This window comes from Colossoma macropomum, unplaced genomic scaffold, assembly GCF_904425465.1.
Source record: "Colossoma macropomum unplaced genomic scaffold, Colossoma_macropomum, whole genome shotgun sequence".
Taxonomy (NCBI): Eukaryota; Metazoa; Chordata; class Actinopteri; order Characiformes; family Serrasalmidae; genus Colossoma; species Colossoma macropomum.
The window spans coordinates 29,496,110-29,523,681 of record NW_023494789.1 but is presented as its reverse complement, the minus strand read 5'-3'; the positions used below and the strand labels follow the sequence as shown (position 1 = coordinate 29,523,681).

General features: G+C 39.7%; 2 protein-coding genes across 5 annotated transcripts in view; both read left to right on the top strand.

Annotated features, from left to right (window-relative positions):
* dip2bb (disco-interacting protein 2 homolog Bb) overlaps nucleotides 1-18,524 on the top strand; it is a 53,628-nt gene extending 35,104 nt beyond the window's left edge. Inside the window, exons 18-39 of one of the 2 annotated variants that reach the window (XM_036570805.1) lie at nucleotides 1,051-1,190; nucleotides 1,632-1,768; nucleotides 3,629-3,709; nucleotides 3,796-3,923; nucleotides 4,162-4,276; nucleotides 5,605-5,806; nucleotides 6,294-6,406; nucleotides 6,610-6,633; nucleotides 6,876-6,956; nucleotides 7,128-7,251; nucleotides 7,347-7,468; nucleotides 8,619-8,730; nucleotides 8,844-8,953; nucleotides 9,116-9,246; nucleotides 9,820-9,988; nucleotides 11,694-11,864; nucleotides 11,987-12,048; nucleotides 13,011-13,068; nucleotides 13,170-13,244; nucleotides 13,338-13,512; nucleotides 14,700-14,823; nucleotides 14,942-18,524. In XM_036570805.1, the coding sequence (XP_036426698.1) occupies nucleotides 1,051-1,190; nucleotides 1,632-1,768; nucleotides 3,629-3,709; nucleotides 3,796-3,923; nucleotides 4,162-4,276; nucleotides 5,605-5,806; nucleotides 6,294-6,406; nucleotides 6,610-6,633; nucleotides 6,876-6,956; nucleotides 7,128-7,251; nucleotides 7,347-7,468; nucleotides 8,619-8,730; nucleotides 8,844-8,953; nucleotides 9,116-9,246; nucleotides 9,820-9,988; nucleotides 11,694-11,864; nucleotides 11,987-12,048; nucleotides 13,011-13,068; nucleotides 13,170-13,244; nucleotides 13,338-13,512; nucleotides 14,700-14,823; nucleotides 14,942-15,194 (2,707 nt within the window). In that variant the 3' untranslated portion in view covers nucleotides 15,195-18,524. The remainder of the gene's footprint in view (nucleotides 1-1,050; nucleotides 1,191-1,631; nucleotides 1,769-3,628; nucleotides 3,710-3,795; nucleotides 3,924-4,161; nucleotides 4,277-5,604; nucleotides 5,807-6,293; nucleotides 6,407-6,609; nucleotides 6,634-6,875; nucleotides 6,957-7,127; nucleotides 7,252-7,346; nucleotides 7,469-8,618; nucleotides 8,731-8,843; nucleotides 8,954-9,115; nucleotides 9,247-9,819; nucleotides 9,989-11,693; nucleotides 11,865-11,986; nucleotides 12,049-13,010; nucleotides 13,069-13,169; nucleotides 13,245-13,337; nucleotides 13,513-14,699; nucleotides 14,824-14,941) is intronic. The other variant, XM_036570806.1, reaches the window with a different exon arrangement.
* On the top strand, nucleotides 17,628-26,931 carry atf1 (activating transcription factor 1). Of its 3 annotated transcripts, none has more exons than XM_036570807.1 (8): nucleotides 17,628-17,734; nucleotides 20,594-20,697; nucleotides 20,869-20,988; nucleotides 22,020-22,117; nucleotides 22,894-23,027; nucleotides 24,370-24,546; nucleotides 25,077-25,224; nucleotides 25,362-26,931. In XM_036570807.1, exons 1-8 carry the CDS (start codon nucleotides 17,647-17,649, stop codon nucleotides 25,504-25,506), a joined length of 1,014 nt encoding a protein of 337 aa, XP_036426700.1. In that variant the 5' UTR covers nucleotides 17,628-17,646; the 3' UTR covers nucleotides 25,507-26,931. The 3 variants fall into 3 exon arrangements, with proteins under 3 accessions (XP_036426700.1, XP_036426701.1, XP_036426702.1); XM_036570808.1 differs by lacking the exon at nucleotides 17,628-17,734 and adding an exon at nucleotides 18,769-18,913 and having other exon boundaries at nucleotides 25,362-25,586; XM_036570809.1 differs by lacking the exon at nucleotides 17,628-17,734 and adding an exon at nucleotides 19,008-20,445 and having other exon boundaries at nucleotides 25,362-25,586.
* Nucleotides 26,932-27,572: the final 641 nt, after the last annotated feature.

The following is a 27,572-nucleotide window of genomic DNA, read 5'->3' as shown; positions in this document are numbered from 1 at the left end:
AAAGCACTTCCAGCTCACAATTTCCACCCTCTAAAATTTCATTAAGAAACTGTGGGAAGGAGAACTGTGGAAGTCAAGGCAAGATCTGGAAGACCAAGATAATTCTCAGATAGAACTGATTTTCTGCTGGCCAGAAAGGCAAAGTAAAACCCCCTTATGACAGCAGAGGACCTGCAGGAAGGTGTTTAGCTGGCAGCGTTGCTTGCACAAACATGATCTGCATGTAAGAATCATCAGAAGGAAATTGTATCTGTGACCTCATCACAAAAGTCAGTGCCTGAGTTCTGAAGACGGAGGCCAGCTATTAAGCCTGGGGGTACATCTCTCATGCTTCAGGGCTGTTTGCCAGCCAGTGGCACAGGAAACATTGCAAATGTAGATGGAAGAAAGGATTCTAATATAAATATTTGGAAACAAATATAACACATTCAGCCATAAGACAAAGATATAAAACATACCTCAGAATTCACCATGATGGGCTCCTGAGTGGCGCAACCGTCTAAGCGTTGGCCCTATCATCAGGAGATCGCAAGTTCGATTCCTGGTGATGCTACAGCCATCTGTAGCCGGGAGGCCAAGAGAGCACAATTGGCTTCGCTCTGTGGGTGGGTAGGATGGCCCCTCCTTCTCCCCCCATCACTTAACACGATGCTAGTCAGCGCAGGCGTCTGTTAGCTGACGTAACAGATCTGGCGGTTAGTGCTTTCCTCCGAGCGTGTTCAGCTGTCCAATGACGTTGCATGAGCGGCAGTTCAAAAAGAAGCAATGGCTGGTTTTACAGGTCTCGCCCTCCTAGCGATACGATAGTATCCTAGGAGTCCTAACTAGCGGGTGGAAGTGGAGACGACTAAATTGGGGAGATAATTGGGTAAAAAAAAAGAATACCCCATGAGTTACTTCAAGAAACACAAGCTGAGGCTTATGGAATGGTCCTCTCAGTCACCTGATTTGAACACCATTACATGCCTTTTTTAAGTTAATCAAATACTGTGCATTAACATTTGCAAAAGTTAGGTTGGTAATTGCACACTATACTGTCTCTCTCTTCAGGCCTGGAGTTCCTGGCGCTCCTCTCCCGGCTCGGGCCATCCTCTCAATGACTGGCCTGAGCCATGGGGTCATCAGGGTCAACACCGAGGACAAAAACTCTGCCCTCACTGTCCAGGACGTGGGCCATGTCATGCCTGGAGGTGAGTGGCTTCTCTCAGCAGCCTTTCTGTTTCTTTATTAACAACTGCAGCAGTAACAAAGGTGAAGTGTAAACTTGTTCTAGTGAAGCACAAAACTAATGAGGTCATAGAAGTTGACAGTTCAAGCAACTTTTGTCATGCACTCACAGTTGTGTTACATATGCTGAAAATATGTATATGTAACCCGACACACCAAATCCATGGAGAATCTGAAATAAGAACATATTGTCTTGATTTGTATGATGATAATGAGATGTTTTTAGGTTTTGTGTCCAACACGTTGAAATCATGTTTTAAAGACATGCCACTGAAATACAATGAAAATGTTTGTTCTATACATATCAGCCCTCCCTTAGAATGATAACTTGCTGTAATACCCTATACCCTATATATTAACTTTCATCATGCCTATAAGATGTATAATACATACGCACATTTCAGCTTTGATGTGCATCGTGAAGCCAGATGGGCCGCCCATGCTGTGTAAGACTGATGAGATAGGAGAGATTGTGGTGAACTCTCGTGCTGGGGGGACCATGTACTACGGACTGTCTGGAGTCACCAAAAACACATTTGAGGTTTTACCATGAACCTGCATGCATTTACATACACACTCATAACAAGATTATTATCTGATTTCGGCAGTTAATCAGGTGGTGTTGTACATAACATTAAGCTTTCATTGGATATCTTGTATACCCTTATTTTGATTTTGATTTTTCTACATCTGCATATGTGTACAGATGGAGCCAGATTAGAGCTCCTCGCGAATCTGTAAACACTAAATACTTTCAATGCCATAACTGCAAAATTGTACCAGATGACTGCATTATGTGCAATTGGAGCCATATAAGCTTGCAAATAAGTATTTACCAGTAAAGAGACTCCATGACAAAATGAAAACTGTGGCAAAAAGTTTCAAAATCTCATGCAGTGCCTCTTTGGTGAATTTATTAGTGAGTTGCTAAGGAACAGAAGAGATGCATGTTGTGTATTTAGAAATTTAATTGACTCATGTAGACCTGAAGTTTTGTTAATATCGGGTAACTAAAATGCTTGTAAAGTGCTGTTGAACGTTGTCAAAATCTGATTTTCTGCAGTTATTTTGATTATTTTGTGTGTATAAACATACTTGTTCACTCATACACTATATGGCCAAAAGTATTGGGACACCTACACATCACACCTGCAGGAGCTTTTATAGCACCCCATTCTAAATCCATAGGCATTAATATGGAGTTTGTTCCCCTTTGGAGCTATATAGGCTTCCACTCTTCTGGGAAGCTTTCTACAAGATTTTGGAGTGTGTCTGTGGGGAATATTTGCCCATTCATCCAGAAAAGCATTTGTGATGTCAGATGCTGATGTTCTAGTTCATCCCAAAGGTGTTCAATGGGGTTGAGGTCAGGGCTCTGTGCAGGCCAGTCACGTGCTTCCACACCAAGCTCACCCAGCCATGCCTTTATTGACCTTGCTTTGTGCACTGGGGCACAGTCATGCTGGAACAGAAAAGGGCCTTCCCCAAACTGAAGCACACAATTATCCAAAATGTCTTGGTATGCTGAGGCATTAAGATTTCCCTTCACTGGAACTAAGGGGCCTAGACCAACCCCTGAAAAACAACTCCCTAGCATTATCCCTCCTCCACCAAACTTTACAGCTGACACAAGGCAGTCAGGCAAGTAGTGTTCTCCGGGCATTCACCAAACCCAGACCCGTCTATCTGACTGCCAGATAGAGAAGCATGATTTGTAACTCCACAGAATACACTTCCACTGCTCCAGAGTCCAGTGGCGGCTTGCTTTGCACCACTCAATCCGACTCTTGGCATTGTGCGTGGTGATGTAAGGCTTGCATGCAGCCTCTCAGCCATGGAAAGTCATGCAATGATGCCAATTTTTGTGTTGATGTTAAAGCCAGAGGGGGTTTGCAACACTGTAGTTACTGAGTCAGCAGAGTGTTGGCGACTTTATGCACTTGGCGACCCACTCTGTAACTTTACGTGATCTGCCACTTTGTGGCTGAGTTGCTGTGGCCCCTAAATGCTTCCACTTTTCAATAATACCACTCACAGTTGATTGTGGAATATCTAGGAGGGAAGAAATTTTGTGAACTGACTTGTTGCAACAGTGGCATGCTATTACAGTACCATGTTTGAATTTAGTGAGCTCTTTAGAACAAGCTATTATTTCACAAATGTTTGTAAAGGCAGACTGCATGGCTAGGTGCTTGATTTTATACACTTGAGGAAATGTTACTGAATGAAACATCTGAATTCAGTGTTTAAGAGGTGTGTCCTAAAACTTTTGTCCATATAGTGTACATGCATATGCACTGCCATTCCTTTATACACTACCAAAAAAGGTTATACTTCATTGCCTTTCTCTGTATTTTAAAGTATTTGTTAGCTGAAATGCTATGCATTCTTAAACGTGCAGGTTATTCCAGTTAATGCTAGTGGCGCCCCTATTGGAGAAATCCCATTTGTGCGCTCAGGACTGCTGGGATTTGTAGGACCGGTAAGACTGACACCCCTTTGATGATGGTCATTTTGTTCACAATGCTACTTAAGAGAGGTTTTACTATACATGTATCTGTGTCTCAGGGAAGTTTGATATTTGTGGTGGGGAAGAACGAGGGCTTGCTGACGGTCAGTGGCCGTCGCCACAATGCTGATGACCTGGTGGCTACAGCTCTAGCAGTGGAGCCGGTAAAGACTGTGTACAGAGGCAGGTGCGTGAATTTGCTGCAGATGTGTCAGAAATGTTTGTACTTCCACAGAGTGGTAAATGGAGAGAACTTCCGATCTTAAACATAATTTTCCCCTTTGGGTTCATGGCACATGATGAATAAGTGAATGCATGTGTGCATTTAAGAGGTTAAATGACTTTGTGACTTCCTGAAGAGGTCACATGATTTTATTATGAGCACAGTGAACCTTGATTTATGTGTGTGTTTGTGTGTCTGTTAGGATCGCTGTGTTCTCAGTGACAGTGTTCTATGATGAGCGGATAGTAATAGTGGCGGAGCAGCGGCCTGATGCCAGTGAAGAGGACAGCTTCCAGTGGATGAGCCGAGTACTGCAGGTAAAAGGCTCTAATGCTCCAGAACACGGTACATGCCAGAATTACGCTTGGTCTGAGAACCTAACCTTGACTACCACTCTCTAACTTCCTGAGCACATTTTCTATGTTTTCTACAAGGCCACATGTGTACAGTCACTTATTTTAAAAAGTCAGTAAATAGACTAAAGCGTCAGTCTGTCCACTAAATATGTGTCAAGACTTTTTGGTTCTATCTTACATTAACCTGTCTTTAAAAGACTGAGGTACAGAAAACTGTTAACATTGAAGTGGGAGAGCATTAAGAGCCTTAAAAAGGCATGATAGAAACCTTTTTCAGCCTTACAATGAGGTTGCAAATATGCAGTATGTTTTTGGCTCCTGTTTACGGTGGCAAAAGTAACTGTTTGCAGGATCACTTTTTGTCTATTCTAGATTAGACACAGACATATATTTTGAAGCTTGTAAAAGATATTTTGTATGTTTTAAATGAAGCTTGCAACAGACAAGAGTATATTTTTACAATGTATGGAACAATTTTACAGTGACTCTTTCAGTAAAGAGGCCTGGCCCAATTGAAGTCAAACCTGTTTGAAACCTGGTTAGAGGTTAGTGACATATCTAGGACTTCCTGAAGTCCTAGAGCAACAGTGCCGAGTTTTGTCCACGAGTTTTATCCTGTGGCTACAGGTTTTCATTCTAAACAAACAGGAGCACACCTTATTCCACTCATTAATTGGTTGCGCTCAATCTGCAATCAGGTGATCATGTGTGCTTCTGCTTTGTTAGCATGAAAAACTGCAGCCTCACTGGCCCTTTGTGGATAAGATTGGATGCCCCTGTCCTTAGAGTGACATCTTATTTCACTAAATTGCTCCCCCCTTTTGGTAAATCAAAATGGACTGGTTGATTCCGCTGTCAGTTCCAGATTAAGTTGGTAGTTGTTTAATCTAACATGTAATGTCTTCAATACAGCTCCTAAAGTCCTAACCAATGGGATAACTTATTTGGCTGTGTGTGCCTAGATACCACAGAGAAAGAAAATCCTGACTGGACAATTTTTCATTCTGTGATTTAAACCCTATTGTTTGCAACCAGAACTTACTGATATAAGAGAATTTCTACAAACAACTTCTAATGAGGCCTACAAGGCCCAGAGGGTTCCTCACTCCTTGCTAGTTTGTGAAAACTGTGGATGGAGGAGCTAATATTGTGGAGGTGAAATTTTCATACCTTCCCACCTCTAGCCACATGATTTAGTTTCTGTGTCCACTTTTGATAATAGTTCAAGAAAAAAGGAAACAGTCTTGTAACCACAGGTTGTAACTCTTTTGAATTTTTTTGTGCTCTAGGCCATAGACAGCATCCATCAGGTGGGCCTGTATTGCTTAGCATTGGTTCCTGCTAACACGCTGCCAAAGACTCCTCTGGGGGGCATTCACATTTCTGAGACTAAACAGCTGTTCCTGGAGGGCTCACTGCACCCCTGCAACATCCTCATGTGCCCCCACACCTGCGTCACCAACATGCCCAAACCACGCCAGAAACAGCCAGGTGTGTGTGTGTTTGTGTTCATTCACTTTGAAAAATGATATATATGTTAATTGTTGGGCTGTTAAATTTGGTAAACACTCCAAATGATACTTCCCCTTCAATGTGTAGCCGTTAAAAACAAAGTAACCAGAACTGGAAATGACTTTGGTTTTATCAAAAGAGCCGTCAGTGAAGCTTGCCTTTTAAAAACTGTATGCGAAGGACGTGGAGTCATAGCAAAGCACCTGGGCTACATATGGTTCACAGGGTCAAACTAGTAAAAAGTGTTAATGGTGTTGGAAAAAATGAGTGCAAACAATTTTACATGTTATAAACATGTTCAGTTTGTCGCACTTCTTAATTACCAAAACACTGGTGTTATTATTTTGAGAAGTTTTATGTCACACCATAAGAATTCAGCTATGTTATTACAAAACCTTAGTGTCATATTATATATGATTGCATTGTAATGTGATGTAGACTGTAATGTAATGGCCTGTGTGTGCAGTTGGTGTGGGTCCTGCCTCTATCATGGTGGGTAACCTGGTGGCTGGGAAGAGAATAGCTCAGGCAGCAGGCAGAGATTTGGGAATGATAGAGGATCAAGACCTCGTCAGAAAGGTAGGAACACACATTCAGTACTGGTACAGTCCTGTACCTGACTGTTATTGTCAAATAATCGGTCATTCATTCACTTTTTAAACATGGCTTAGTATTTTCAGGCACAAACGTAGTGCATCTTCTGAGAGTCTGATACTTACTGCTCATTGAGACTGATGTAAACAAGTTATTCATTGTGTTTTAATGCTTTCAAACGGATGTAGCTGTGCATGTGGCCTACTATGATGGTAAGATATGTTCATAATGTAGCAGTCATTCTGTTCACTTGCTTTGTGTATTAGTACATTTATAACTGACTCAACATTCTGCTCTCGTTAAACGTGCTGATATGGTGTTGATGGTCTGTGTTTGTCAAGTCTTTTTAGTGTTCAGTTTTTAGATTGCAGCCTGTACTGTATATGCACTCTTTCCAATGTTTACAGCCATGTGTGACAAGTCTCACGTAATCTTTTTCACTTTCTCTTTTCAGCATCAGTTCCTCGCAGAGGCTTTGCAGTGGAGAGCACAAACAGACCCTGACCATGTGCTCTATGTGCTGCTGAATGCAAAGGTAGCACTAACATAAACATACATGCATGCACAGAATCACACAGATGAAAATCACTGTCAACACTGAGATTCAAGTGAATATTATGTAACATATGTATAGATTCACCCTGAATGTAAAGTTAATTTGTTCTACTTGAATTTAATGTTACCTCACCCTTCATTCTCTCTGCAGGGTGTGGCGGTGTGTACAGCTACATGTGTGCAGCTTCACAAAAGGGCAGAAAAGATTGCGGCTGCGCTCATGGAAAGAAGCGGCATTAACACTGGAGAGAATGTTGTGTTGTTATACCCACCAGGTGAACAATACACACACACACACTTCAGCCCTAAGGTATTATCATGCCTACAGGAGCTACTGTGGTGTAAACATTGTGTCTATATGTGTGTGCAGGAATTGATCTGATTGCTGCATTTTATGGCTGTTTGTATGCTGGTTGTATTCCTGTCACCGTGAGACCACCACATCCACAGAACCTCTCAGCCACACTTCCCACAGTCCGCATGATCATTGACGTAAGTGTGTTAGCAGAGAAAGATGTATGTATATAGCAAAATGTTTTAGGCACCTGTGAAATGTTTCTTTTTAAAGTTATTTAATTGGGCAGTAAGTGTTTTTTGCTGAGAAAAAACACTGTAATTAGAATAATTGCTAATAACTTGATCACAGTAAATTGGAATTTTATGTATGTCAGTGTGTTTGATTAGTCATATTTTCTAACTAGGTCACAAGATGTCGACCAAGATGTAGTTCCTGTTACTTTTTGCTACATTATGTATACAGGCCACCCTTCAGTTATTTAATTTCTGGTCAGAACAGCCATTAAGTATACATTTATTATTTTTTCATATTTTTTCATGATAATCCACTTGCTTAAGAAAGTGGAAAGTCAAAGAATGAAAATGCAAGAGTTTCCAAAACTGGAGTTAAGAAATATTAAAAGATACAAAGAAAACAGGACTCCTAATAACTATACAAGACCTGATAGACCACCAAAACTGTCACCATCAGATAAACAGTACTTAAAGCTTTCATCTTTGAGAGGTCAAGCTCCGCTCTTACTTCAGATCTAAAATCCACAGCTTTTTCTGTAAATATTTTCACTGTTAGAAGACAGTTCAATACTGTGGGTCTGAAAGAATGTGTAGCTCTCAAGAAACCCTTACTGAGAAAAGAAAATAGACAAAAAATAAGAAAATTTGCAAATCAAACAAAGAAGCTGCTGAAGTTCTCAGAACAAAGGACTGACCACCCCAGAGCCCAGACCTCAGCATCACTGAATGTGTTTGGCATTATTTGGAAAGTTCAGTCTAAGAAAACATCCCTGCAGATTTCTTTGAAAAACTGAAAACAAGCCTCCAAAACAAGCCTGAAAAGAAATGAAGCTATATTGAAGGCAAAGTTTGGACACACTAAATGCTGAAAAAAATATATTTAGTTTTTGGGTAAATTTCTGCTAAATATATGTTTCCTGCTTTTTTCTGATGCTGATTCTTTCTGACTGGAAATGAATGAAAGAGTGTTCTTCAGCTTTTGTACAGCATTGTGTATATATACAAATTTCTTAGTTTTTCTCATTTTGCATCATCTGTTTATAGTTCATATCACATTCTGTTTGCCCCTTTTTCTTCTCTCTCTCTCTCTCTCTCTCTCTCTTTCTTTCAGGTTAGTAAGGCTGCTTGCATCCTCACTACTCAGGTTCTAATGAAGATTCTTAGATCGAAGGAAGCAGCTGCTTCTGTCAACATAAAAACATGGCCCATCATAATAGACACAGGTACAAAGACACACATAGACACTTTCCACTGAGGTTAACAGTCACAGCAGTTTATCACCACAGGATAACTACTCAAACTCTCTCTCTCTCTCTCTCTCTCTCTCTCTCCACAGATGACCTTCCACGCAAGCGCCCCCCCTCCATCTACAAACCTCCATCCGCTGAGATGATTGCTTACCTGGACTTCAGTGTCTCCACCACAGGCATGCTTACAGGGGTCAAGGTAGTGCACTGGGGTTGGCTGTTTACAATGGTCAGAATTATTAATCAAATGTGTTGATAGTGTTAGAAAAAACTGAATTACCTCCATGGTCATTATGTGTATCAGACAATGCTAGCTGATTACCTAAGCTTCTGTTTGGCCATGTGATTGGCTGTTTGTCAGATTTCTCATGCGGCGGTGAGTGCTCTGTGTCGTTCCATAAAGCTGCAGTGTGAGCTCTACTCCTCACGCCAGATCGCCATCTGCCTCGACCCCTACTGTGGACTCGGCTTCGTGCTCTGGTGCCTTGCGAGGTAACACAACACAGTGCTGTTGAATACTTGAAGAAATATTCAGTCTGCCTTTTTTAGAATCTCATTGCATTTAATATTGCATGTAATATCATTTAGTATCAGATTGGGAAATTTTATTTGATGGTTAAATGATGTTCTGACACAGCCCCTCTTAAAAAAATGATGAGAACAAACCAACAAATAAGTAAAAGGAATAATTTCGAAGAAAACTTTTCTGAAGCTGTCTTGTTTGAATTTTTAACCAGATACTTATCCATTGTTGAAAATAAAATTCTGTTAATTTACTTTCTTTTAATGTGCATTGATGCTTGAGAGTTTATAAATCAGGAGGACAGTAAACTTGCAGTGTACATCAAATGAAAGCAGTTTCCTTTTGAAGCAAAACAACATCTTTTTCTTTGGCCAAAACTTCACAATGATTTGAGTTTGTTTGTTGTGGTGTTCACTTCTTGCTGAACAGAACTAACCACAGCACTGTTTGTTCTAAAACCCTGAGTTTAAGTGGTCCTAATCGCTGCATCAGTTGCTACTTGTCATAAAAGGTGTGATGATTTTTATATGTATGTTTTGCAGTGTGTACTCAGGTCATCAGTCAATCCTGATTCCTCCTCTGGAGCTAGAGAGCTCACTGTCTCTGTGGCTGAGCACACTCAGTCAGTACCGCATCAGAGACACCTTCTGCTCCTACTCCGTCATGGAGCTCTGCACTAAGGGCCTTGGAGGACAGACTGAGATCCTCAAGGTACACACACACACATACACACACATGTGCATGCACAATCAGTTCCAGACATACTCATATGTCAACATACACATCAGTGCAGGGAAGTTAAGGTAGCTCTTGGACTTTTAACCCTTAAATTTGTGGGTACTTCTCCTTGTTAGTAGCATGGGTTGTTAGTAACCCAGCATCTACACTACCAGTCAGAATGCTGAATTTGTTTTTCATAGTCTTAAAGACATTTTCACCTATAGACATTTTAAGTTAAAGAATTTTGTTCTAAGACAAATGTAAATAGAGAAGTTTACCAGAACAAAACTTTTAACTGAAATATATGTTTATTTAGTGTTTTCTTTAGGCAGCCAGTGTATCATCACTGACAGAGCTAAACCTTATATCTCCAAATTGTAATTTTACAAGAAAAAATGTTTTTTTGGTTACTGTAAAAATCATATGTGTTATAATACCTCTTAGATGTCTTCACTGTGACTATATAATGTGAAAAATAGTTCATTCTTAGAGTATGTGTAAACATTTGACTGATGGTGAATACCTTACACAAACTGATCTACAGACTGCCATAATAATGTAAAACTCTAAAAGCAATAACAAAATAATAAAATAAGATGCAGTTTGTTGTAGTTTGACATTTAGTTTGAAAAACTGGGTTAGGTAGACAGGGCAAACTGTAACGTCTCAGCCTCCTTCTTGGCCATTCCCAGCCACCAGAGGGAGAAAGAGAACTGAACCCTGCTGAATAGGGCTGGCTGTTGTCAGCTGTTCATCACCTTGTTTAGAGCTCACACGCAGCTCTCTGCTCAGTCTAGAGTTCACTGTGCCACGTGCAAGTTCTTTCGACCAAGCCGGTATCATTCCCTCTCTCGAGTTCTGTGTGTGTGATCCTTGGTCTCTACTGAGTAAAAGATGACAGCGTAAGTATTAAAACAAAAAAACACTAAAAGAGAAAAGCTGAAGGAAAGGAAAACATAAAGAAAAGAAAAAAGCTCTTGAGTGTTTCTGTTGAGCATTTTCCCGTCTTTGTGAAATTTTGCTTTGTTTGAAGACACTGTATTGGCGTTTCTTTTGTTTGGCCTTCGCTTTCCTATTTGTTTATTTTTCTGCCTTTTCTCTCCCTTTGTTTATTTCCCCCTCTGCTTAGCTTTGTTTTTCTCTGCTGCGGTAGTGTAGTGGCAACACATTCGTCCTGGCACCTCAAGGTTGCGAGTTCTGTCCTTGCTTGGTGTGGCTTTCGTTTAATTTCATTTATATTTCCCACATTTTGAGACTCCACTGTTCTGTACTTGAGTCCACCCGTGTTTGGTCAGTGGCTTACCTCATAGGGCTCTGGGCTCCAAACATTGGGACTGCTGGCTTGATTCCTGATTTAGAGTAAGCTAGCCACCATGTTACACAAACTGACTTCACTGCAGGTATACGTCATTGCTTAATTAACTGGGAAAAACATTACATAAATGTTCTAGCATGCCCTAGGAGAGAGAGAGCTTGTATTTAAGTGCTTTTTTCAAGGGCATGAATGCCAAAATGGGGAGGGCTAGCAGAGCTGGCTGTTTCTTGTACTACAACCAGGTTTTTGATTAGTAGACAAGATCCCTTAAATACTGAGCCACTGCTGTCCAGATTTAGAAGTGCTTGAATAGGTATGATAACAAAATATACACATCATGAACCCCTCCTGAAACCAGCCTTCCATCCGTATCTTCGGCAGACTCGGGGATTGAACCTGTCGTGTGTGAGGAGTTGTGTGGTTGTAGCTGAGGAGCGTCCGCGTCTGGCTCTCACACAGTCCTTCTCCAAACTCTTCAAAGACCTGGGACTTTCCTCAAGAGCTGTCAGCACTGCGTTTGGATCTAGAGTCAACCTGGCCATCTGTCTGCAGGTAGTCAAGTGGACCAAACTGTTCCTGTGTGGGTGGGGGCGCAATTTTCTTACAGATTTAGTTAAATATGTGTTTATGTGGAACCAAATTAAATATTTAAAATGTGCACCAATGTATCTCAGGGTACCACTGGACCAGACCCCTCTACTGTGTTTGTGGACATGAAGTCCCTCCGACATGATAGGTATGATATATATGCATATACCAAGGCACAGACAGGTATAGCTAATAGTGTCATTGTTTATGTCTTAGCCTTTTAATTCCAGGCTTATTATTTTCTAAAACCATGTGTGTGTGTGTGTGTGTGTGTGTGTAATAGCGTGTAATGGGAGCCCCTTTTGAGGGGTCAATTGCTTCACTGAACTGTTGCGTAATGACTACCCAAAAGTCTTTCTTGTCATGTAACTTTATAATCTAATGTAGCTTAAAAAGGTGTACTGGTGTAGCTCTGGAGCTTTATGTAGTTCGGGTGCTCTTGTGAACAGTTAACTCATTTGGATTCAAAGCTGCACTGTGTAAGTGTTGGGGATTTCCATCTCTCTGGTGGAAATATGTAATTGCATGCATTGTGTATAAGAACATTTAGTAATATTGGTAGTGCTTTGTACCTCTTCCCCAAGCAGATGAATCTGATATTGTGATCCCACTAAAAGAATATCCAAAGAGAATTCAAGTCAAAACTTGGTCAAGGAGGTCTTCCGAGGATGTGAATAAATTATCTACTGTTTTCATCATATCTTCATCAGTATAATGTTGATTTGCATTTGAGACCTAAACATCAAGTTGGAACTTCTTTTTGATCTTGTGCATGTAATGTATATATTGAAATGTGTATGGCTTGGTCCAAAACACTCCTGTGAAATCTAATCTGATGTCTCTGACTTTTAAATTACTATTTCATGTACTATTACTATTGCAGCAGCGCACATACACCGTATTTTAGCATGATTTTTTTTTCTCCTGAATCAGTAGTGAAACTTCTTTCAACTTTAACAAAAAACTTACATAGTGTTGCTTTAATAAAGAGTTTACCTGTAGTGGCTCATCACTGGAGAACAAATAGTGTGAATAAGTTTCTTTGGACAACTGAAATGATTTGTTTGTCATGATGAAACATTGTTGAAGTGACCATATTGTGCTTGTTAGGGTAAGACTGGTTGAAAGAGGGGCACCTCAGTCTCTTCCTCTGATGGAGTCTGGAACAGTGAGTACAACATCCACTTCAGCGAGACTGAACCATTATGACTTCATTTGCAACATGAAAAATGTTTCTCCTCTTCTATTATTTCCCTCTCCTTTTTTCAGATCCTTCCTGGAGTGAGGGTGATAATAGTGAATCCAGAAACCAGGGGGCCGCTAGGGGATTCTCATCTGGGAGAGGTGTGTATGTGTGCTGAGAAAGTGTGTATTGCAGTGTGGCAGTACGGAAAGCATCAGTGTTATTGTAGTAATATGGCTCTCCCTCTGTTTCAGATTTGGGTGAACAGTCCTCACACAGCGACAGGCTACTACACCATCTACGGAGAGGAGAGCCTGCAGGCTGACCACTTCAACACCAAACTCAGCTTTGGAGATCCACAAACACTCTGGGCCAGGACTGGATACCTCGGCTTTATCAAAAGGACTGAACTCACAGACTCCAGTGGAGGTGAAAGAGAAAGAGAGAGATATTCCAATATCATACTATGTTTTCCCTCCCCCTCCCTATCTGGCGCTTTCTATACTACCAGGATTTCACCTCCCTCATCTAGTGCGGGTGCTGGAGGTGTTGTCCTTCACAACTGCATGTTGACTGGTGTCCAGGGCCTGTATTCATAAAGCTTCTCAGAGCATGCATACTGATCTAGGATGAGATTCCTTTCTTATTTACTATGACTTTCCTGACAGGAACAGATCCTAGATCAGCACTTCTGCTCCAAGAAGCTTTGTGAATACCGGCCCATATCTGACTCCATGTTGGTTTGGAATTTTTTTCAGACAAATCGCAGTGGATATTGCATGTCTCGCCCATAATTATTTCTCACCCATATGTCCTGTTTCATTCGGAAACACATAACGTTAAAGAAGACAGATGTGTTTCATTTTCCAATTCACATTAACTTTAACACATTACAGGGTTTCCACACGTTCTGGAAAACATGGAAATGTAGAGAATTGTAAAGTTCACAGTTAAATAAAAATGTCCTGGAAATATTAGTGAAGTACTGGAAAAGCCACCAAGGTTGCATATTTTGGTATATTTTAGCTGATCATACCCATTTTGAGTCTCCATTCTTACCTACTGTAGCGTGGAATGCTACAGTATTGCATGTGAGCGGATATGTGTACACTGTGTCGCCTGTTTCAGCAGGGCTACATTAAAACATGCCTGCTTTTAATGTTTTAGTAGAACTTGTGATCAAATGATGATAGTCATTTTCATGAGCAACAGCTGTGTTGCATGGCATGGAAATGATCCTGGAATTTGTCCTGGAAAAGTCCTGGAAAATGTTTTGTTACTAAGCATGAGAACCATTAGAATTTTCAGTTTGACACATAATAACAAGTAATAGAGAATAATAATAAGGAATAACACAGGTTGCTTTTAGATATGGAAATAAACAGACAGTCAAAAACTGAAGTAACCATAACAGTAGTGAAAGATGAGAGGCAGATTGAAAAAAGGAAGGGAAAAAGGCCAAATTTTATTTTGTTAGCTCAAAATGAAAATGTATGAATACAGATAAATAGTTGTGGTCTCCAGTTAGATTCACTGTCTATATGTGATTTTAATGCATCTATACATGATCAAAAATTGTTTTTCATTTTTAACTTTTTACATTAACATTTTCCTAGACCGTCATGATGCTTTGTTTGTGGTGGGATCTCTGGATGAAACTCTGGAACTTAGGGGTCTGCGCTACCACCCTATCGACATAGAAACCAGCGTATGTCGGGCTCATCGCAGTATCGGTGAAAGGTAAGATTTCATGTGATGGGTACTCCAAGAAACTGTTTTTTTTGTTTATGTGACAAACTTTAGTCAGTGATGCTGTTCTCCTGCCACAAACTCTCTCTTTTACTCTTTCTTATCTCAGTGCTGTGTTTACCTGGACTAATCTTCTTGTGGTCGTGTCAGAACTGTGCGGATCGGAGCAGGATGCGCTGGACCTGGTCCCTTTGATAACTAACGTGGTACTAGAGGAGCATCACCTGATTGTGGGGGTGGTGGTGATTGTTGATCCTGGGGTCATCCCCATCAACTCTCGTGGTGAGAAGCAGAGAATGCACCTGAGAGACTCTTTCCTGGCTGATCAGTTAGACCCCATCTACGTGGCCTACAACATGTGAGCCCAAATCCAGGCTTTGGAGTTAAAGAGCAGCCTGGAGAAGATCTGCAGATCTGCATGGAGATTGAGTCTTCTGCCTTAAGGCACATATGCTGGGTTTGAGTCTTCATGATGTGTAGAAGACTTTGTTGTTGTTTCACTATGGGCAGAGTATCAGCTATAAGTAAAAAAAAACATCATGACAGACCACTGGTAAGGCAGGAGAGGGTCAACATACTGTTTTTTTTTTCCTTATGAAACAGAACGTTTATTTGTTTTCTCCCCAATTTTAGCCCCCCCAGTACCAACACCTTTGGCAAAATTAATTATTTTCAAAACCTGGTCTAGTTTTTGCACCACCACTACTCCAACCCTCTTCTAGCTCTCTGTTAGTTTAAGCACTTTTAAGAGGGGTAAACTGTGTTTTATTCTGGGGCACGGTTTGAATGATCTAGTAAGCGATAGTATTGATGACCTCTTGGCTTTATTGACTATTTGCTTCATGTTAATCTGTAAGTGAAAAACACCTATTTGTTTCAGTGTGTGGAATTAGGTATTTACTCTTATTTCTGCAAACACTAAGCAGTCCTTTAGTCAAAGGACTGTATCCACCACAGCTACAATACATACAATACAGTTTTTTATTACATTTTTGGATTATGTTTTGTGTTATCTGATGGAACTCAGAATGGCTCAGTGAGCTGAATTGAAAACAGCATTTTGTTACAGACACTGAACTAATTTTATTTAGAACGGTATTAGGTCTGATGTATAGAAATGCAGTTCTTTTAAAATGTTATTTTTTGTCATTTTCTTTCCATTTGTGTTTCAGTGAAAATCTCAAAGGGAACTCAAATATAGGCTAATAATAACTAATAATGTATGTGATGCTATGAAAGTTGAGAATTACTTAGTCAATGACTCTTCTTAAGATGGTTAAGGAAGGTTTTTTTTTATCTATCATTATTTGAAATCTTTTGTGTCATACACTTGGTGTCATGTAATTTGAATGGAAGATGAAAGACAGATACCGTCTCTCCAGTTCTTACTTTAAAACTGAACGAAAAGAACCAAAATTATATACATTTATGGCACTTTCCAGCCCACTATTTCAGCATTAGGACAAGTTTTTTTTCCTTTCTTGATCCATTTATGCACTTTATGAAAGGCATGAGGACTATTAACACTTAGCAAATCAAAAGGGCATTTTTGTCACAATGCTGTAATATTCTCTTAAAAATAGTTCTTATTCGCAGCATAATATAAATAATGTAGGTACTGACAGACATCACTAACATGCTTGCATGTGTAGCACAGTCTGTAGACATAAAAAATCTTTGAAAAATAGATGTAGTACCAGTCAAAAGTTTGGACATGCCTACTCATAGGAGAGTTTTTGTTCTATTTTTCCAGATTCCAGCAGTCTGTAAGAAGTTCCTGGACATGCATACTTGGAGGACATTTAAAACTATTTTTATTACATTTTTTTAAATAAACTAATTTCTAAGCATCAGCTTCACGGTTTATATTAAATTAAAAAAAACTTTCAAGTACTTGAGCATAACCCTTTAGTTAAAAATGTCAAATGTCATGCATTCAATCAGGTATCTACACTTTTGACTGGTACTGTATGTAACATGGATATGTAAATAAATACATTTACATATCTGCCATCTGCCATTCTCACATACATATTCAAGACGATTTGATGCTTTCACCACTGAGGTATAAGGACATGACATCATACAAGTGCATCATACAAGCGCACACAGTCATACACCCACTGGCTTACCAAATAACCCACAGTCAAACCTAACAGCCATGGCCTCTGGGACATTCTGCTCCTTTTCTTCTCTCATCTTAAGGTGCTTAGGAACATCAGGACAAACTTTTCTGACTTCTAACTGGCAGGAATGAAACCAGGAATCTGTACGTGTAACCACTTTTACTGTAAAATAGCAAACTGTACAAAGGCAGAGATTTTACATGCTCAAGTATCATTTCAGAAGGACAGTGGACACTTTCTGTACTACACAGAGATTTGTACTGGGGTGCAGCTCAGACACCTGTAAACCACAGACTCTGTACAGATGAAGATATGTACTGTACTGTAATGTCCCTTGCTGTTCTCTGTCACATGAGTATGAATAACTGCTGTCAGTCATGATTTCGAGACGCCCTCGGCTGGTCGAATGGGAATTTAAAGTGTAACTGATTCATTGTAAATAGCTTGCTCTGTTTCTGTTCCTTTGTTAACACTTTGTGGGGTCTGCATTCAGTTCTGTTCTGTTCTAGCTTCTTTTGATGTTTAAGAGCAGAAACTTGCATGAAAAATCCAAGCACTGTGGGAGATGGAAAGAAACTATGTTGTAATAACTCACCCATGTAGAATCAGGATTTTATTCAACCATTATTCTTCATGGCGTGTGTGTGGGTGTGTGTGAGTGTGTGTACACCTGAGATTTTATGTGAGCATGCTTGTGTGCATGTGTGCGGATGTTCAGATGTTCAGATGTTCATGCGTGTCATTTTTGGTCGTGGAGGGACAACAATTATGTGACTGTGAGTACACAGCTGAATGGCATTACTTTTCTAATTATGTTTTTCACTGTGTTTATCCCAAAATCAGTTACACTACTATGAATGGCAGTGTTTGGTAGCTATTCTCATAGTGAGGTGGAATGTGTGGCTTTAGGTTCAAGCACAAACCAGAGGATGAGCGTTTATGTGGAAATATTCAGGGAAACAGTGCTTTCCAACTGTAAAGGGGTTTACTGTATATTCACTAAGGTACTTAGGGTATAGTAAACACAGACTTTTATGAAAAATTGCTTTGTTTGCTAATGGCTGCCTGCTGTGAACAAGAACGGGAATATGAGAGAATGGCTGGGTAGAGGACTGCGTCTGATAGGTACACTTTTCTCACTATGCAAGCAGCTGTTCCACAGTCACAGCCCACAGTGCACACACACATACTCACACACACATTCACACCTACAGCCTGACAAAAGCACTCAAGAGGGGAAAAAACACCCATTTGGGGAACAGGCCTAATGTAGATTGGGAACATTCATAACCATGACCAGAGAATGCACTCCTCTCTTGTGTTGGTATATACTTTTGGTAAGTTTCAATTAATAATAATTACAGTAATAATGACAATGTCATGTTATAGTTAAAAAGGGGTTGATTTTGTGATACTTTAACGTCATGTATGAATATTAATGGAACAACGTCATGATTATGCAACCCTGTTCCCATTAACTTTCACCTGTTTGATTTTGTACATTGGTTAATTACTGTTTTATATTTAAATGGCAAAAAAAGAATAAAAAGCTTTTATTTTGCAGCACTGATGCGTTCAGGCTTTACTGTGTGCTGGCATTCTACTTCACCAACACCAACACCATTCATAATTTTATTGATTTGTTGGTTAAAAAACGAACATCTGCATTTTGATATGTTTAATCAGCCTGTATGTCTGATGATTAAAGCTCATTCATTACTGTAAAGTCCTGTCCGTGGTAGACACAGTGACCAATCACAAAGCTCAGAGGGGGTGACGTCACATATCCTTCGAGTGGGAGGTGCATTACAACAGAAAACAAGCCAGCTTTTTTCAATGGAAACCGCCCTGGTTTATTTATAACATTTGTTGGCGTTTTAACTGTTGAATTTCGAAAAACGGACGTCCACGTTGCATCCGCGGCTGTTTGAAGAAGCTGTTCAAGCGGTTTAAAGGTACGTGTTGGCTTAATTCGGCTGTAGCTGCAGCGCTTGTGCTGCTGTATGCGGGAGAGCTGTCGGCCATGGCGCCCGTCCGCCCGGTTATGGTTATGGTCGCCTCGTCGTCGTTGTCGTCGGAGGGGAAGGTGGTTCAATGGCTCCCCGTATCGCTGACGTGTTTTGACGCGGGTACTTGCGTGCCAGTGACTAGCCAGAAACTTTCGTCGAGCGTCGCATAAGTCGCCCGTTGACTTATAAACGTTGTACAATCTGACAGCACAAAGCGGAGATGGGAAGCGTTAGCGCCCATAAGCGTGAGGTTCAGCTGAAGTAGCAGCCGTGTGGGTTGCTAATGTTGAAATGAATTTTGCCTTGAATATTAACCTCCGAAATTATGAAACAACACACAGCGCTGTCTCTGCAATTCCGCTGCAGCTTGTTAGCTAAATATCCGCCTGTTCATGTTGGAACCAAGTTAATCGAAACGGGTCCAGATATGAAGTGTGTTCAAAAACATTGCTAAAAACAGTCAGACGAATGTTAATTAGACGCACTTGGACTGAAGCGGAGTTTTCAGTTAACGTTACTTAACTTTAGCTAGCTGGCTAGGTTAGCTAATGTTAGCTTCTTCTCATTATTCTTTGCTTTAACCCACTTGGTAAAGCTAGCTTAGCTAAGCTAACAAGTCATTTATGAGCCTTATTAGCATTTACGTTAGCTACCTCTAATAAGAACAATAAACAGGGTCGGACAGCTTAACAGAGTGGCTAAGTTAGTAACGTATAAAGTTAACTTAGCCGTGAGAGATTGTTCAGCGATGGGCGTTTCTTAACTTCTGGTGCTTTCCATTTGGTGTGGTTGGTGTTTTCCACCGCTAGCGCTTGTTATAAATGAACATATAGTTAGGTGTTTTGAGTAGGAATCGCAAGCTAATAATAATGTACCTCTCAGTCGTGAAAATCAGTCGAAATTTGTCTTAGAGAAATGTCCGTTGAAGTAATAAAACCGTGGACAGCTATTAAAGGACTTGTACACTGGAAGCCTTCAAGCGGTTAATAATAACAGAGGGAACAGGTCTCTAGGGAGATGGACAACACCTTGGGCTATTGCCACAAAATTTTAAACTGTAATTGCCCAGAGCATTCAAAAGTGGTAGATTCGCCCAGTCCGTTCAGCTGGTACCTGAAAAAAAGCACCTAGCCCACTCAGGGCCTTGTTGTGTTAATGGTATTACTAAATCTACTGAAGAACATGGAAACACTGCTTCTGTTTTTAATCTGGAGATAGGATAGTGGGTGCTAGGCAGCCCACGTTTTATCCCTTCAACAGATTTTTATCGCCATCAGCAGTGACACAGGGTCTGACTGGCCACTGTGCAGTATTGAGATTTGGGAGTGTATGAGCAATGCGCTCACTGTGTGAGTCAGAGTGTGAGTGAAGTCTGTTCCGGCACTGTGAGAGAAGTAGATTCAGTGCTGGAGGGACTGAGTGGAAATACTGACTAAAACTATGCTCTTAAGGCAGAAGAACTGTGCTACCATCCCACTGTGAGTGCACAAACACTCTCATCACCCTGTACAGAAAATGAATCAAAAACCTGCCCTGTTTTTGTGTCGCTGAATATGAACATCTAGACACTCTTTTAAAGTGTTTGGTGAAACTGCTAATGGACTGTGATCATGTTTACATTTGCAGTGGCAATGGAGGACGTTCACCAGAACAGCACTAATGGCACTGAGTCACAAACTGTTACCATCCCTACAACTATTACAGCTTCTCAGTTATCACAATTACAACAGGTATTTTGTGTGCATGTACATGAGTAAGAAGCATAGTTGATGCTCTGGTTATCCTTTGATAATGGCTGTTAGTATTTGATCATTTTATTATTATTATTATTTTTAAATTATGTGAAGTTGTTAACTTGTGGAGCGCATTAATGCTTGTGCTGTGTGCAATGAATTACTCAGATGTCTCTGGGAGGTTCTCCAGTCACTGTGTTGCAGCTGCCTAGTGGTCAAATTCAGGTTCAAGGAGTGATCCAATCTGCCCAGTCATCAGTTATTCAGTCACCACCAGCACAACCACAGGTAACTTACAGGGTCTTCCTTGTCTCCACAGATGCTGGCAGTTAATGATATAAATCCGTATTCCAGTAAATGGGATCAGAAAATTCCCTTCATGAAACCACATTGTGAAGAATTTCAGATGGACACTGGCATAAACAGGAGTTATCTTTCTTTGGATGACAAGATGGAATACCGTTTGAAGTTAAATTAGAATAAATTTAAAAATCAATATGACAGGCCTGTAACAGCTTTGTATTCAGACTAAAACTGCAGCAGTGGTACATTTGAATCAGTTTGTTTTCATCATGATACGTTAAAAGTGCACTTTGCTGTGTAAAAACTGGATGTCTACAATGGGACACACATCTAAATATTCCAGAACCCTAAAGACTGTTTAGACATGCTGATGGGACTAAAAGTTGAATTTCCATAAAAATCTTACAGAACAGAAGAGAGGCTAATTATCTCTCAGGCTGCACACAGCATGCATACTTTCAGTTGCAAAACACAAATATTATAATATTTGTATTATAAATATTATAAACAAAAATATTGTTTCATGCTTATGTCCCACTAAATGAAGAAAAACTGAGAAAATGCCTTTTACTCTTCTTGCAGTCCATAACATATGATGTAATTATCAGCATTTTAAGGAACTGGCAGTAAGTAGCCAGAACACCAATAACAGCATCTCTGTGTTTCTAAAATATGATCCTATATCCAATATCAACATTATTTTGAATGTACACACACTTCTGGAGTCCAACATGGTAGGCCTTGAGTCTGGTGTCTTCACATGCTGATAGTGAGATACCTTATCTACATGTTGTTTGTGTGTGCATGGTAGTTGTGTTTTGGAGTATGATGTCATTATGCCAGGTTGTGCAATATGTGTGAGTTTGACACCATACTGATATGCTAGAATTAGTCAGCAGTTGGGGTTTTTAATGCGGTTAGCCAGACAATGAACTATCTACTATTTAAACCTCTACTTGTAATGTACAGTCTGCAGCAGTGTTTATTAACAGGAGTGTGTACATCCATCTTCCCAGGGTCATCGGTCTGACAGTGAAGATTCTCAGGACTCAACAGACAGTGGAGCTTCTAACCAGAAAACAAGGGAAATTCTGGCCAGGCGCCCATCTTACAGGTTCATATGCACATCCACATGGACTCTCATGACAGAGTATCTGTCAGGAAGATTCACTACCCACATTTTGATTTGATGAACATTAAACAAATTTAGTGCTATCTATAGACAATAGGTAGCCAGAGGCAGACATGGCATGGTGCATGGAGTGTCATATATCGCATTTACCTGCATTGCTTGTACATTTTGTCCTCTCTGTGTGTTTTTTGTTTGTACCTGCTTATTGCTGTCTGTTTCATTATCCTTTCCTAAATGTACACACAATTGTCTTTCTCCATTTGTGAGTTGTTTAATGTAGTAATTGATTGTTCATGTCATGGTAATTGATTGTTCAAGTCATTGACTAGTACACAAGTAAGTACTGCATACCCCAGCATACGTTTTGCAAGGAGGATGTTAAATGCTTTCCATACACCTTGAGCATTAGTTCATTAAAAAGCTGACAAGTCGTAACTAACAGAAACTTTCCCTCAGGCTCACTAAAACACTGAACAGTTGCATTCACAGTACAGGAAGTTATGCACAATGCTTTGCTGGCTAGCACCCTTTTTGGTCCTCCAACCTTCCAAAAATAAACTTTTGTCCATCAGAGGACAACATGTGTTTGTATTTTCCAAATACATGGATTTCTGCATTCAGTTCTAATGCACATGACACGTATGGCACAGAGCTGCAGTGCCATCTCCTGAATGAAAACTAATACTCTGCTTAAACTCCTTTTCTCCTAATTGTTCCCAAAATTTATACTAAAACCTTTTGTTCTTTTTATGTTGCAGGAAGATTTTAAATGACCTCTCAGGTGAAGAGGTTGTGAGTCGTAATGAAGGAGAAGAGGAGACTTCTGCTTCGTCTGCTATGACAACAGTGTCTCTCCCCACACCAATCTATCAGACTAGCAGCGGACAGTACAGTAAGACCTGTATTATTTATATCAGGGCCGGCCAAAATGTGGCTCGGGGGTGAAAGCTGGCCTGTGAGGATGTTTGATTTGGCCCACCATAAAGTTACCCAGACCCCACCCTCACCCAGTGAAAACTAAACATACTTTTATATAGTGTATAATTTATTCAGGTCTTAATTTCTTTTTAAAATTGTATTTTTTTTAAATATCTAGTGACAAAATGCATTGTGTTGATATATTAAAATGTAAATTTTGACATATCGACCTTTTTTATTTATATGTTTGTATTTGGCCCTCTGCCGACCATAAACATTGCATTTGGGCCCCTCCAAGACAAAAGTTTGGACACCCTTGCTTAATATAGTTAGAAACATTGTACAGACCTGTATATGTTACTCGTAAAACATTATTATTTTTAATTTTCTTCATTTGGTGTGTCCATTCTTTGCATAAAGTAGAGCTTTATAATCAGGCCTGAAATGTTGGTACAAACCTGATAATAGCCGGAGAATTTACTGTCCGACTCCGACTGGAACCACAGCAGCAAGGGGACCCAACCTGAGCCCACATAAATCTGTCCAAAACCAACCTGTTCTCAACATCAGGTTTTTATTCCAAAACTGACCTGAGTGCACAATTTTGTCTGAAGCTGACCTGAACCAGCTGAATAAAATCTAATTTTTCTAGACAGTGCCAGTTATTGTGCAGTGACAAAAATAGCAGTCGTTAGATCATGGACAAACAAAATTTTAATAATCAGAAATAATCAGCGGTGCAGAATTAAAATTTTAATACTGCTTTAAGGATTGTATTCATCAAGCAATGCTGTTCTCATGTGCAGTGCTAATATAGCAGGATGTTGGCCTTCATCTGTTTAATCTTTAGGCTTCTTTATCTAGAACATGTTGCATATAACAGACACATTGAACATACAATATATATAAAATATACATTACTAACAAATGAAATGTCCTTTTGGATACACTAATATGTACTTTCCCGAATTGGTTTTTTCTCACATTTTCTCACATTTCTCACAAACATGAGCTTTCGACAGAAGTGACTCCAGCATGCCAGATTTAAATGTTATGAGGTATTGAAAGTAGGGATAAAAAATAAAGTAAGTAGAAGTATGAGTCATGCTGTAAGAACCCAAACGTGAAATGTGAATTATACTTGAGCCTGACACATATTTGGGAAGTGACGTCCAGTTTGGACCAAAATTTCAAAGCTCTGGTATGAAGCCATTGCTTGTTGCATGAGTTGTCAAAGATGCTGTATTTGCTATCATATTTTTAAAAAAGGAATACATAAGTGACTCTTAACAACGTGTTTGTTGCCAATTTTACAGTTGCGATTGCATCAAACGGCTCTCTGCAGTTGGCTAGTGCTGCTGCTGAGGGTGTACAGGGCCTGCAGACACTCACTATGACCAATTCCAACCCTAGCCAGCCTACTATACTACAGTATGCACAGACTGCTGATGGACAACAGATATTGCTTCCCAGCAACCAGGTGGTGCTACAAGGTTAGTGTACACACACACAGACACACAACGATAATGCTGCCAAGCAACCAGCTGGTGTTAGCTCAGTTGAGTATACCAGCAAATTCAGGGTGCATTGGTTTGCTGTACTTTAAGTCCTTAAATCATAGTCATATGCAACAGCTCCATATGAGGGTTTTAAATGTGAAAATAAGGTAACATATCCTCTACAGATAACTAACTTCAGTATGGCATTAGTCTGTAAATTTTAGTGCAGAATTTCTATTAATTTGCTGAGTTCAGCATGTTGGAAAAGAGTAAAATATAAAATACACAGGCCACATTTTTTTGTTTGTTTTTGGAATTACATTCCACAAGTAAACAGTAACTGCATTAAAATATGCTGAAGTTTTTACGTGATTTGATCTGGGTCAGATAAACGTTTGCATGCTGTTTTATACTGGAATGATGTTTTGCTAAGACTGAAATGGCCTATCAGAATTCTTTCTGTCTGTCTTTATCTCTCATGCATGCAGACACACATTCATTCATTGTGTAACGTTATGTTGTAGGTGCAGGGGGTGAAATGCAGGCCTATCAGATTCGCTCATCATCTTCAGCGCTGCCTCAGACCGTAGTCATGACGTCACCGGTCATTAGCTCTCAGGGCAAGTCGGACGACCCTCAGTTAAAGCGAGAGATCCGCCTAGCTAAAAACAGGTGTGTATGTGTGGATGTTTATTGTATGATCATGACTGTAGTTATGAGCTCAGTGTTTGATGGGACAACGTGCTTACCTGTCATCTCACCATATCCGTCCTTAAATGACCCGTTATTGAATCTGTGCTCGTGTGTAGGGAGGCAGCTCGTGAGTGTCGCAGAAAGAAAAAGGAGTATGTGAAGTGCTTGGAGAACCGTGTGGCTGTGCTGGAGAATCAAAATAAAACGCTGATCGAGGAGCTCAAGACGTTAAAGGACCTTTACTGCGTCAAAACGGGCTAGCACAGCTGCACCGAGACAGTGCTAAGCGGACAGTACTTGCAGCTCTGCCTATACACACACACATAAACACACAATTCTGGGCCACAAGGAATTGGACAATTCCTTGTTTTTATACTACTCATTTTTAACTAACATCTTAGGATTGGCAGGCCAAAGAGAGAAACGAAATACGTGTTTATGGATGTGGAGGAATGAATTGTGTATTCTTTTTCCTTTACATGTTTTTAATAACAAGATGAGCAGATGTGTATATTTGTGTATGTAACGTGTGTGTGTGTGTGTGTGTGTGTGTGTGTGTGTGTCTATGTATGTATGGATGCACACCAACACCGGGAATGTTTGCTTTACCAGTGACCTGTTCATTTACCAGGGAATATCTGTGTTTTTGTTTTTCCAGAAGTGCTTGCTGAAACAATAAAAAAGAAAAAGAAAAATAGAAATAAAAAAATAGTGCAGATAAGCACCTGCCATTTATACCCTGCCTCTCAGATGCAGCTGAACTATTTTTGAATATTGTGAAATGATTGTGTTTTTCATGGAGTCGTTTTCTTTCTTTTTGATTATTTACTTTCCTTCCCCATTTGACCAAATGTTCCAGTATTCTTATCATGCTCAAATTTATCATAATGGGTTCAAGGGAATGGTTGACAACACAGCAGGGAATCAAGAAACTGACAAGCAGAGCATCATCTAAAATGTGTAGGATTTTGTCAGTTATGATAAAAACTTAAATAGCTTTGTTTTCATTAATCTATTTCTAATTTTGATATGTTCTTGTCATTGTGTTTTTTTTAAGATTTTCATCAAGCCCAGTGTGGGACTGAAAAGATTTTTAACAAAGAATCTTAAATCAGTTCAGATCTTTGCTTAGTGTGTCTGAGGAAATACTCCTTAAAACAAATTCTATATTTAAAAAAAAAAGCACCAGAAGTCCACTGCTGGCTTTTGAATTGTGTTCGAAATTTACTTAAGAACTTGATTGGATTCATTGGAAACATTAAAATGACTAATTACATTTATAGCGGTTGCTTCTTGTTTTAGAGCCGATTTCCAGTCACATCAACCTTAGAAAACAGAAAAAAATGCTATCATGTATCTCTGTATTGTTCCCAACACGACAGATTCACTGCCCAGATGGTAAAAGATGATTAAGCTGACTCTTGACACAGCAGTGATTTGACTGTGGAATTGAACAACTCAATACTTGTTTACTCTTACAAAGTGCACCTTTGAAGCAGGGGTAAAGCCCAGGGCTGGGAGGGTTTTTTTTTTGTTTATTTCTTTTGGCTAAAGCTGTTACTGGGACAGTTGAATCAGGGAGCACACCTGCACTTGAAAATGCAGGTGACATTGTTTAAGAAAAAGGAAAAAATGAAATCAATTGTTATTAAGTAAATCTAAATAAATATTTTTCCAACCTCTGTATACTTTGTGGGGTTTGTTTTTGTTAGTTTGTGTATTTCTTTATTTATTTACATAACTACCTGCGCCCTGTAAAAAATACAAACTGCCAGTCTGTGCCTAACCAGTGAAAAGCCTGTTGCGTTTTGTCCTCTGTACATTTGCCTGAATATCTCAGTGAATTCTGAGGTTGTAACATACAAGCTCAATTCCAAAAACGTTGGGACAGTATGGCTGCGTCCAAAAACCGCATACTACTTTAATAAATAGTAGGGCTGCACGATATTAACATAAAATGCAATGTTTCATAAAGCTGTTGGATATCATGATGATGGTAGGAGAAGTGATAAATTACTATTAAAAATGGCTGGATGTAATACAAGTGCAGACATTTTTTTTGGGATATGTAAACAAAACTCTGACCTCTCTTTAAACAAATACCAAAATACAAAATTATAAAAGCATCACTTACTGCAAAATAAAAAGAAATAAAATACTAACAACTACTTACATCAGAGCTGTAAGCACATTTTTTGTGGAGTGAAAGGCTGAGAAACAGCATTACCTCAACAGCTTTTCCTATGAAGGCTACAAAACCAAATAAATATATATATATTTATTTTTATATAGGCACACAAGAACAAAGACATCCTTGTTTCCATTTA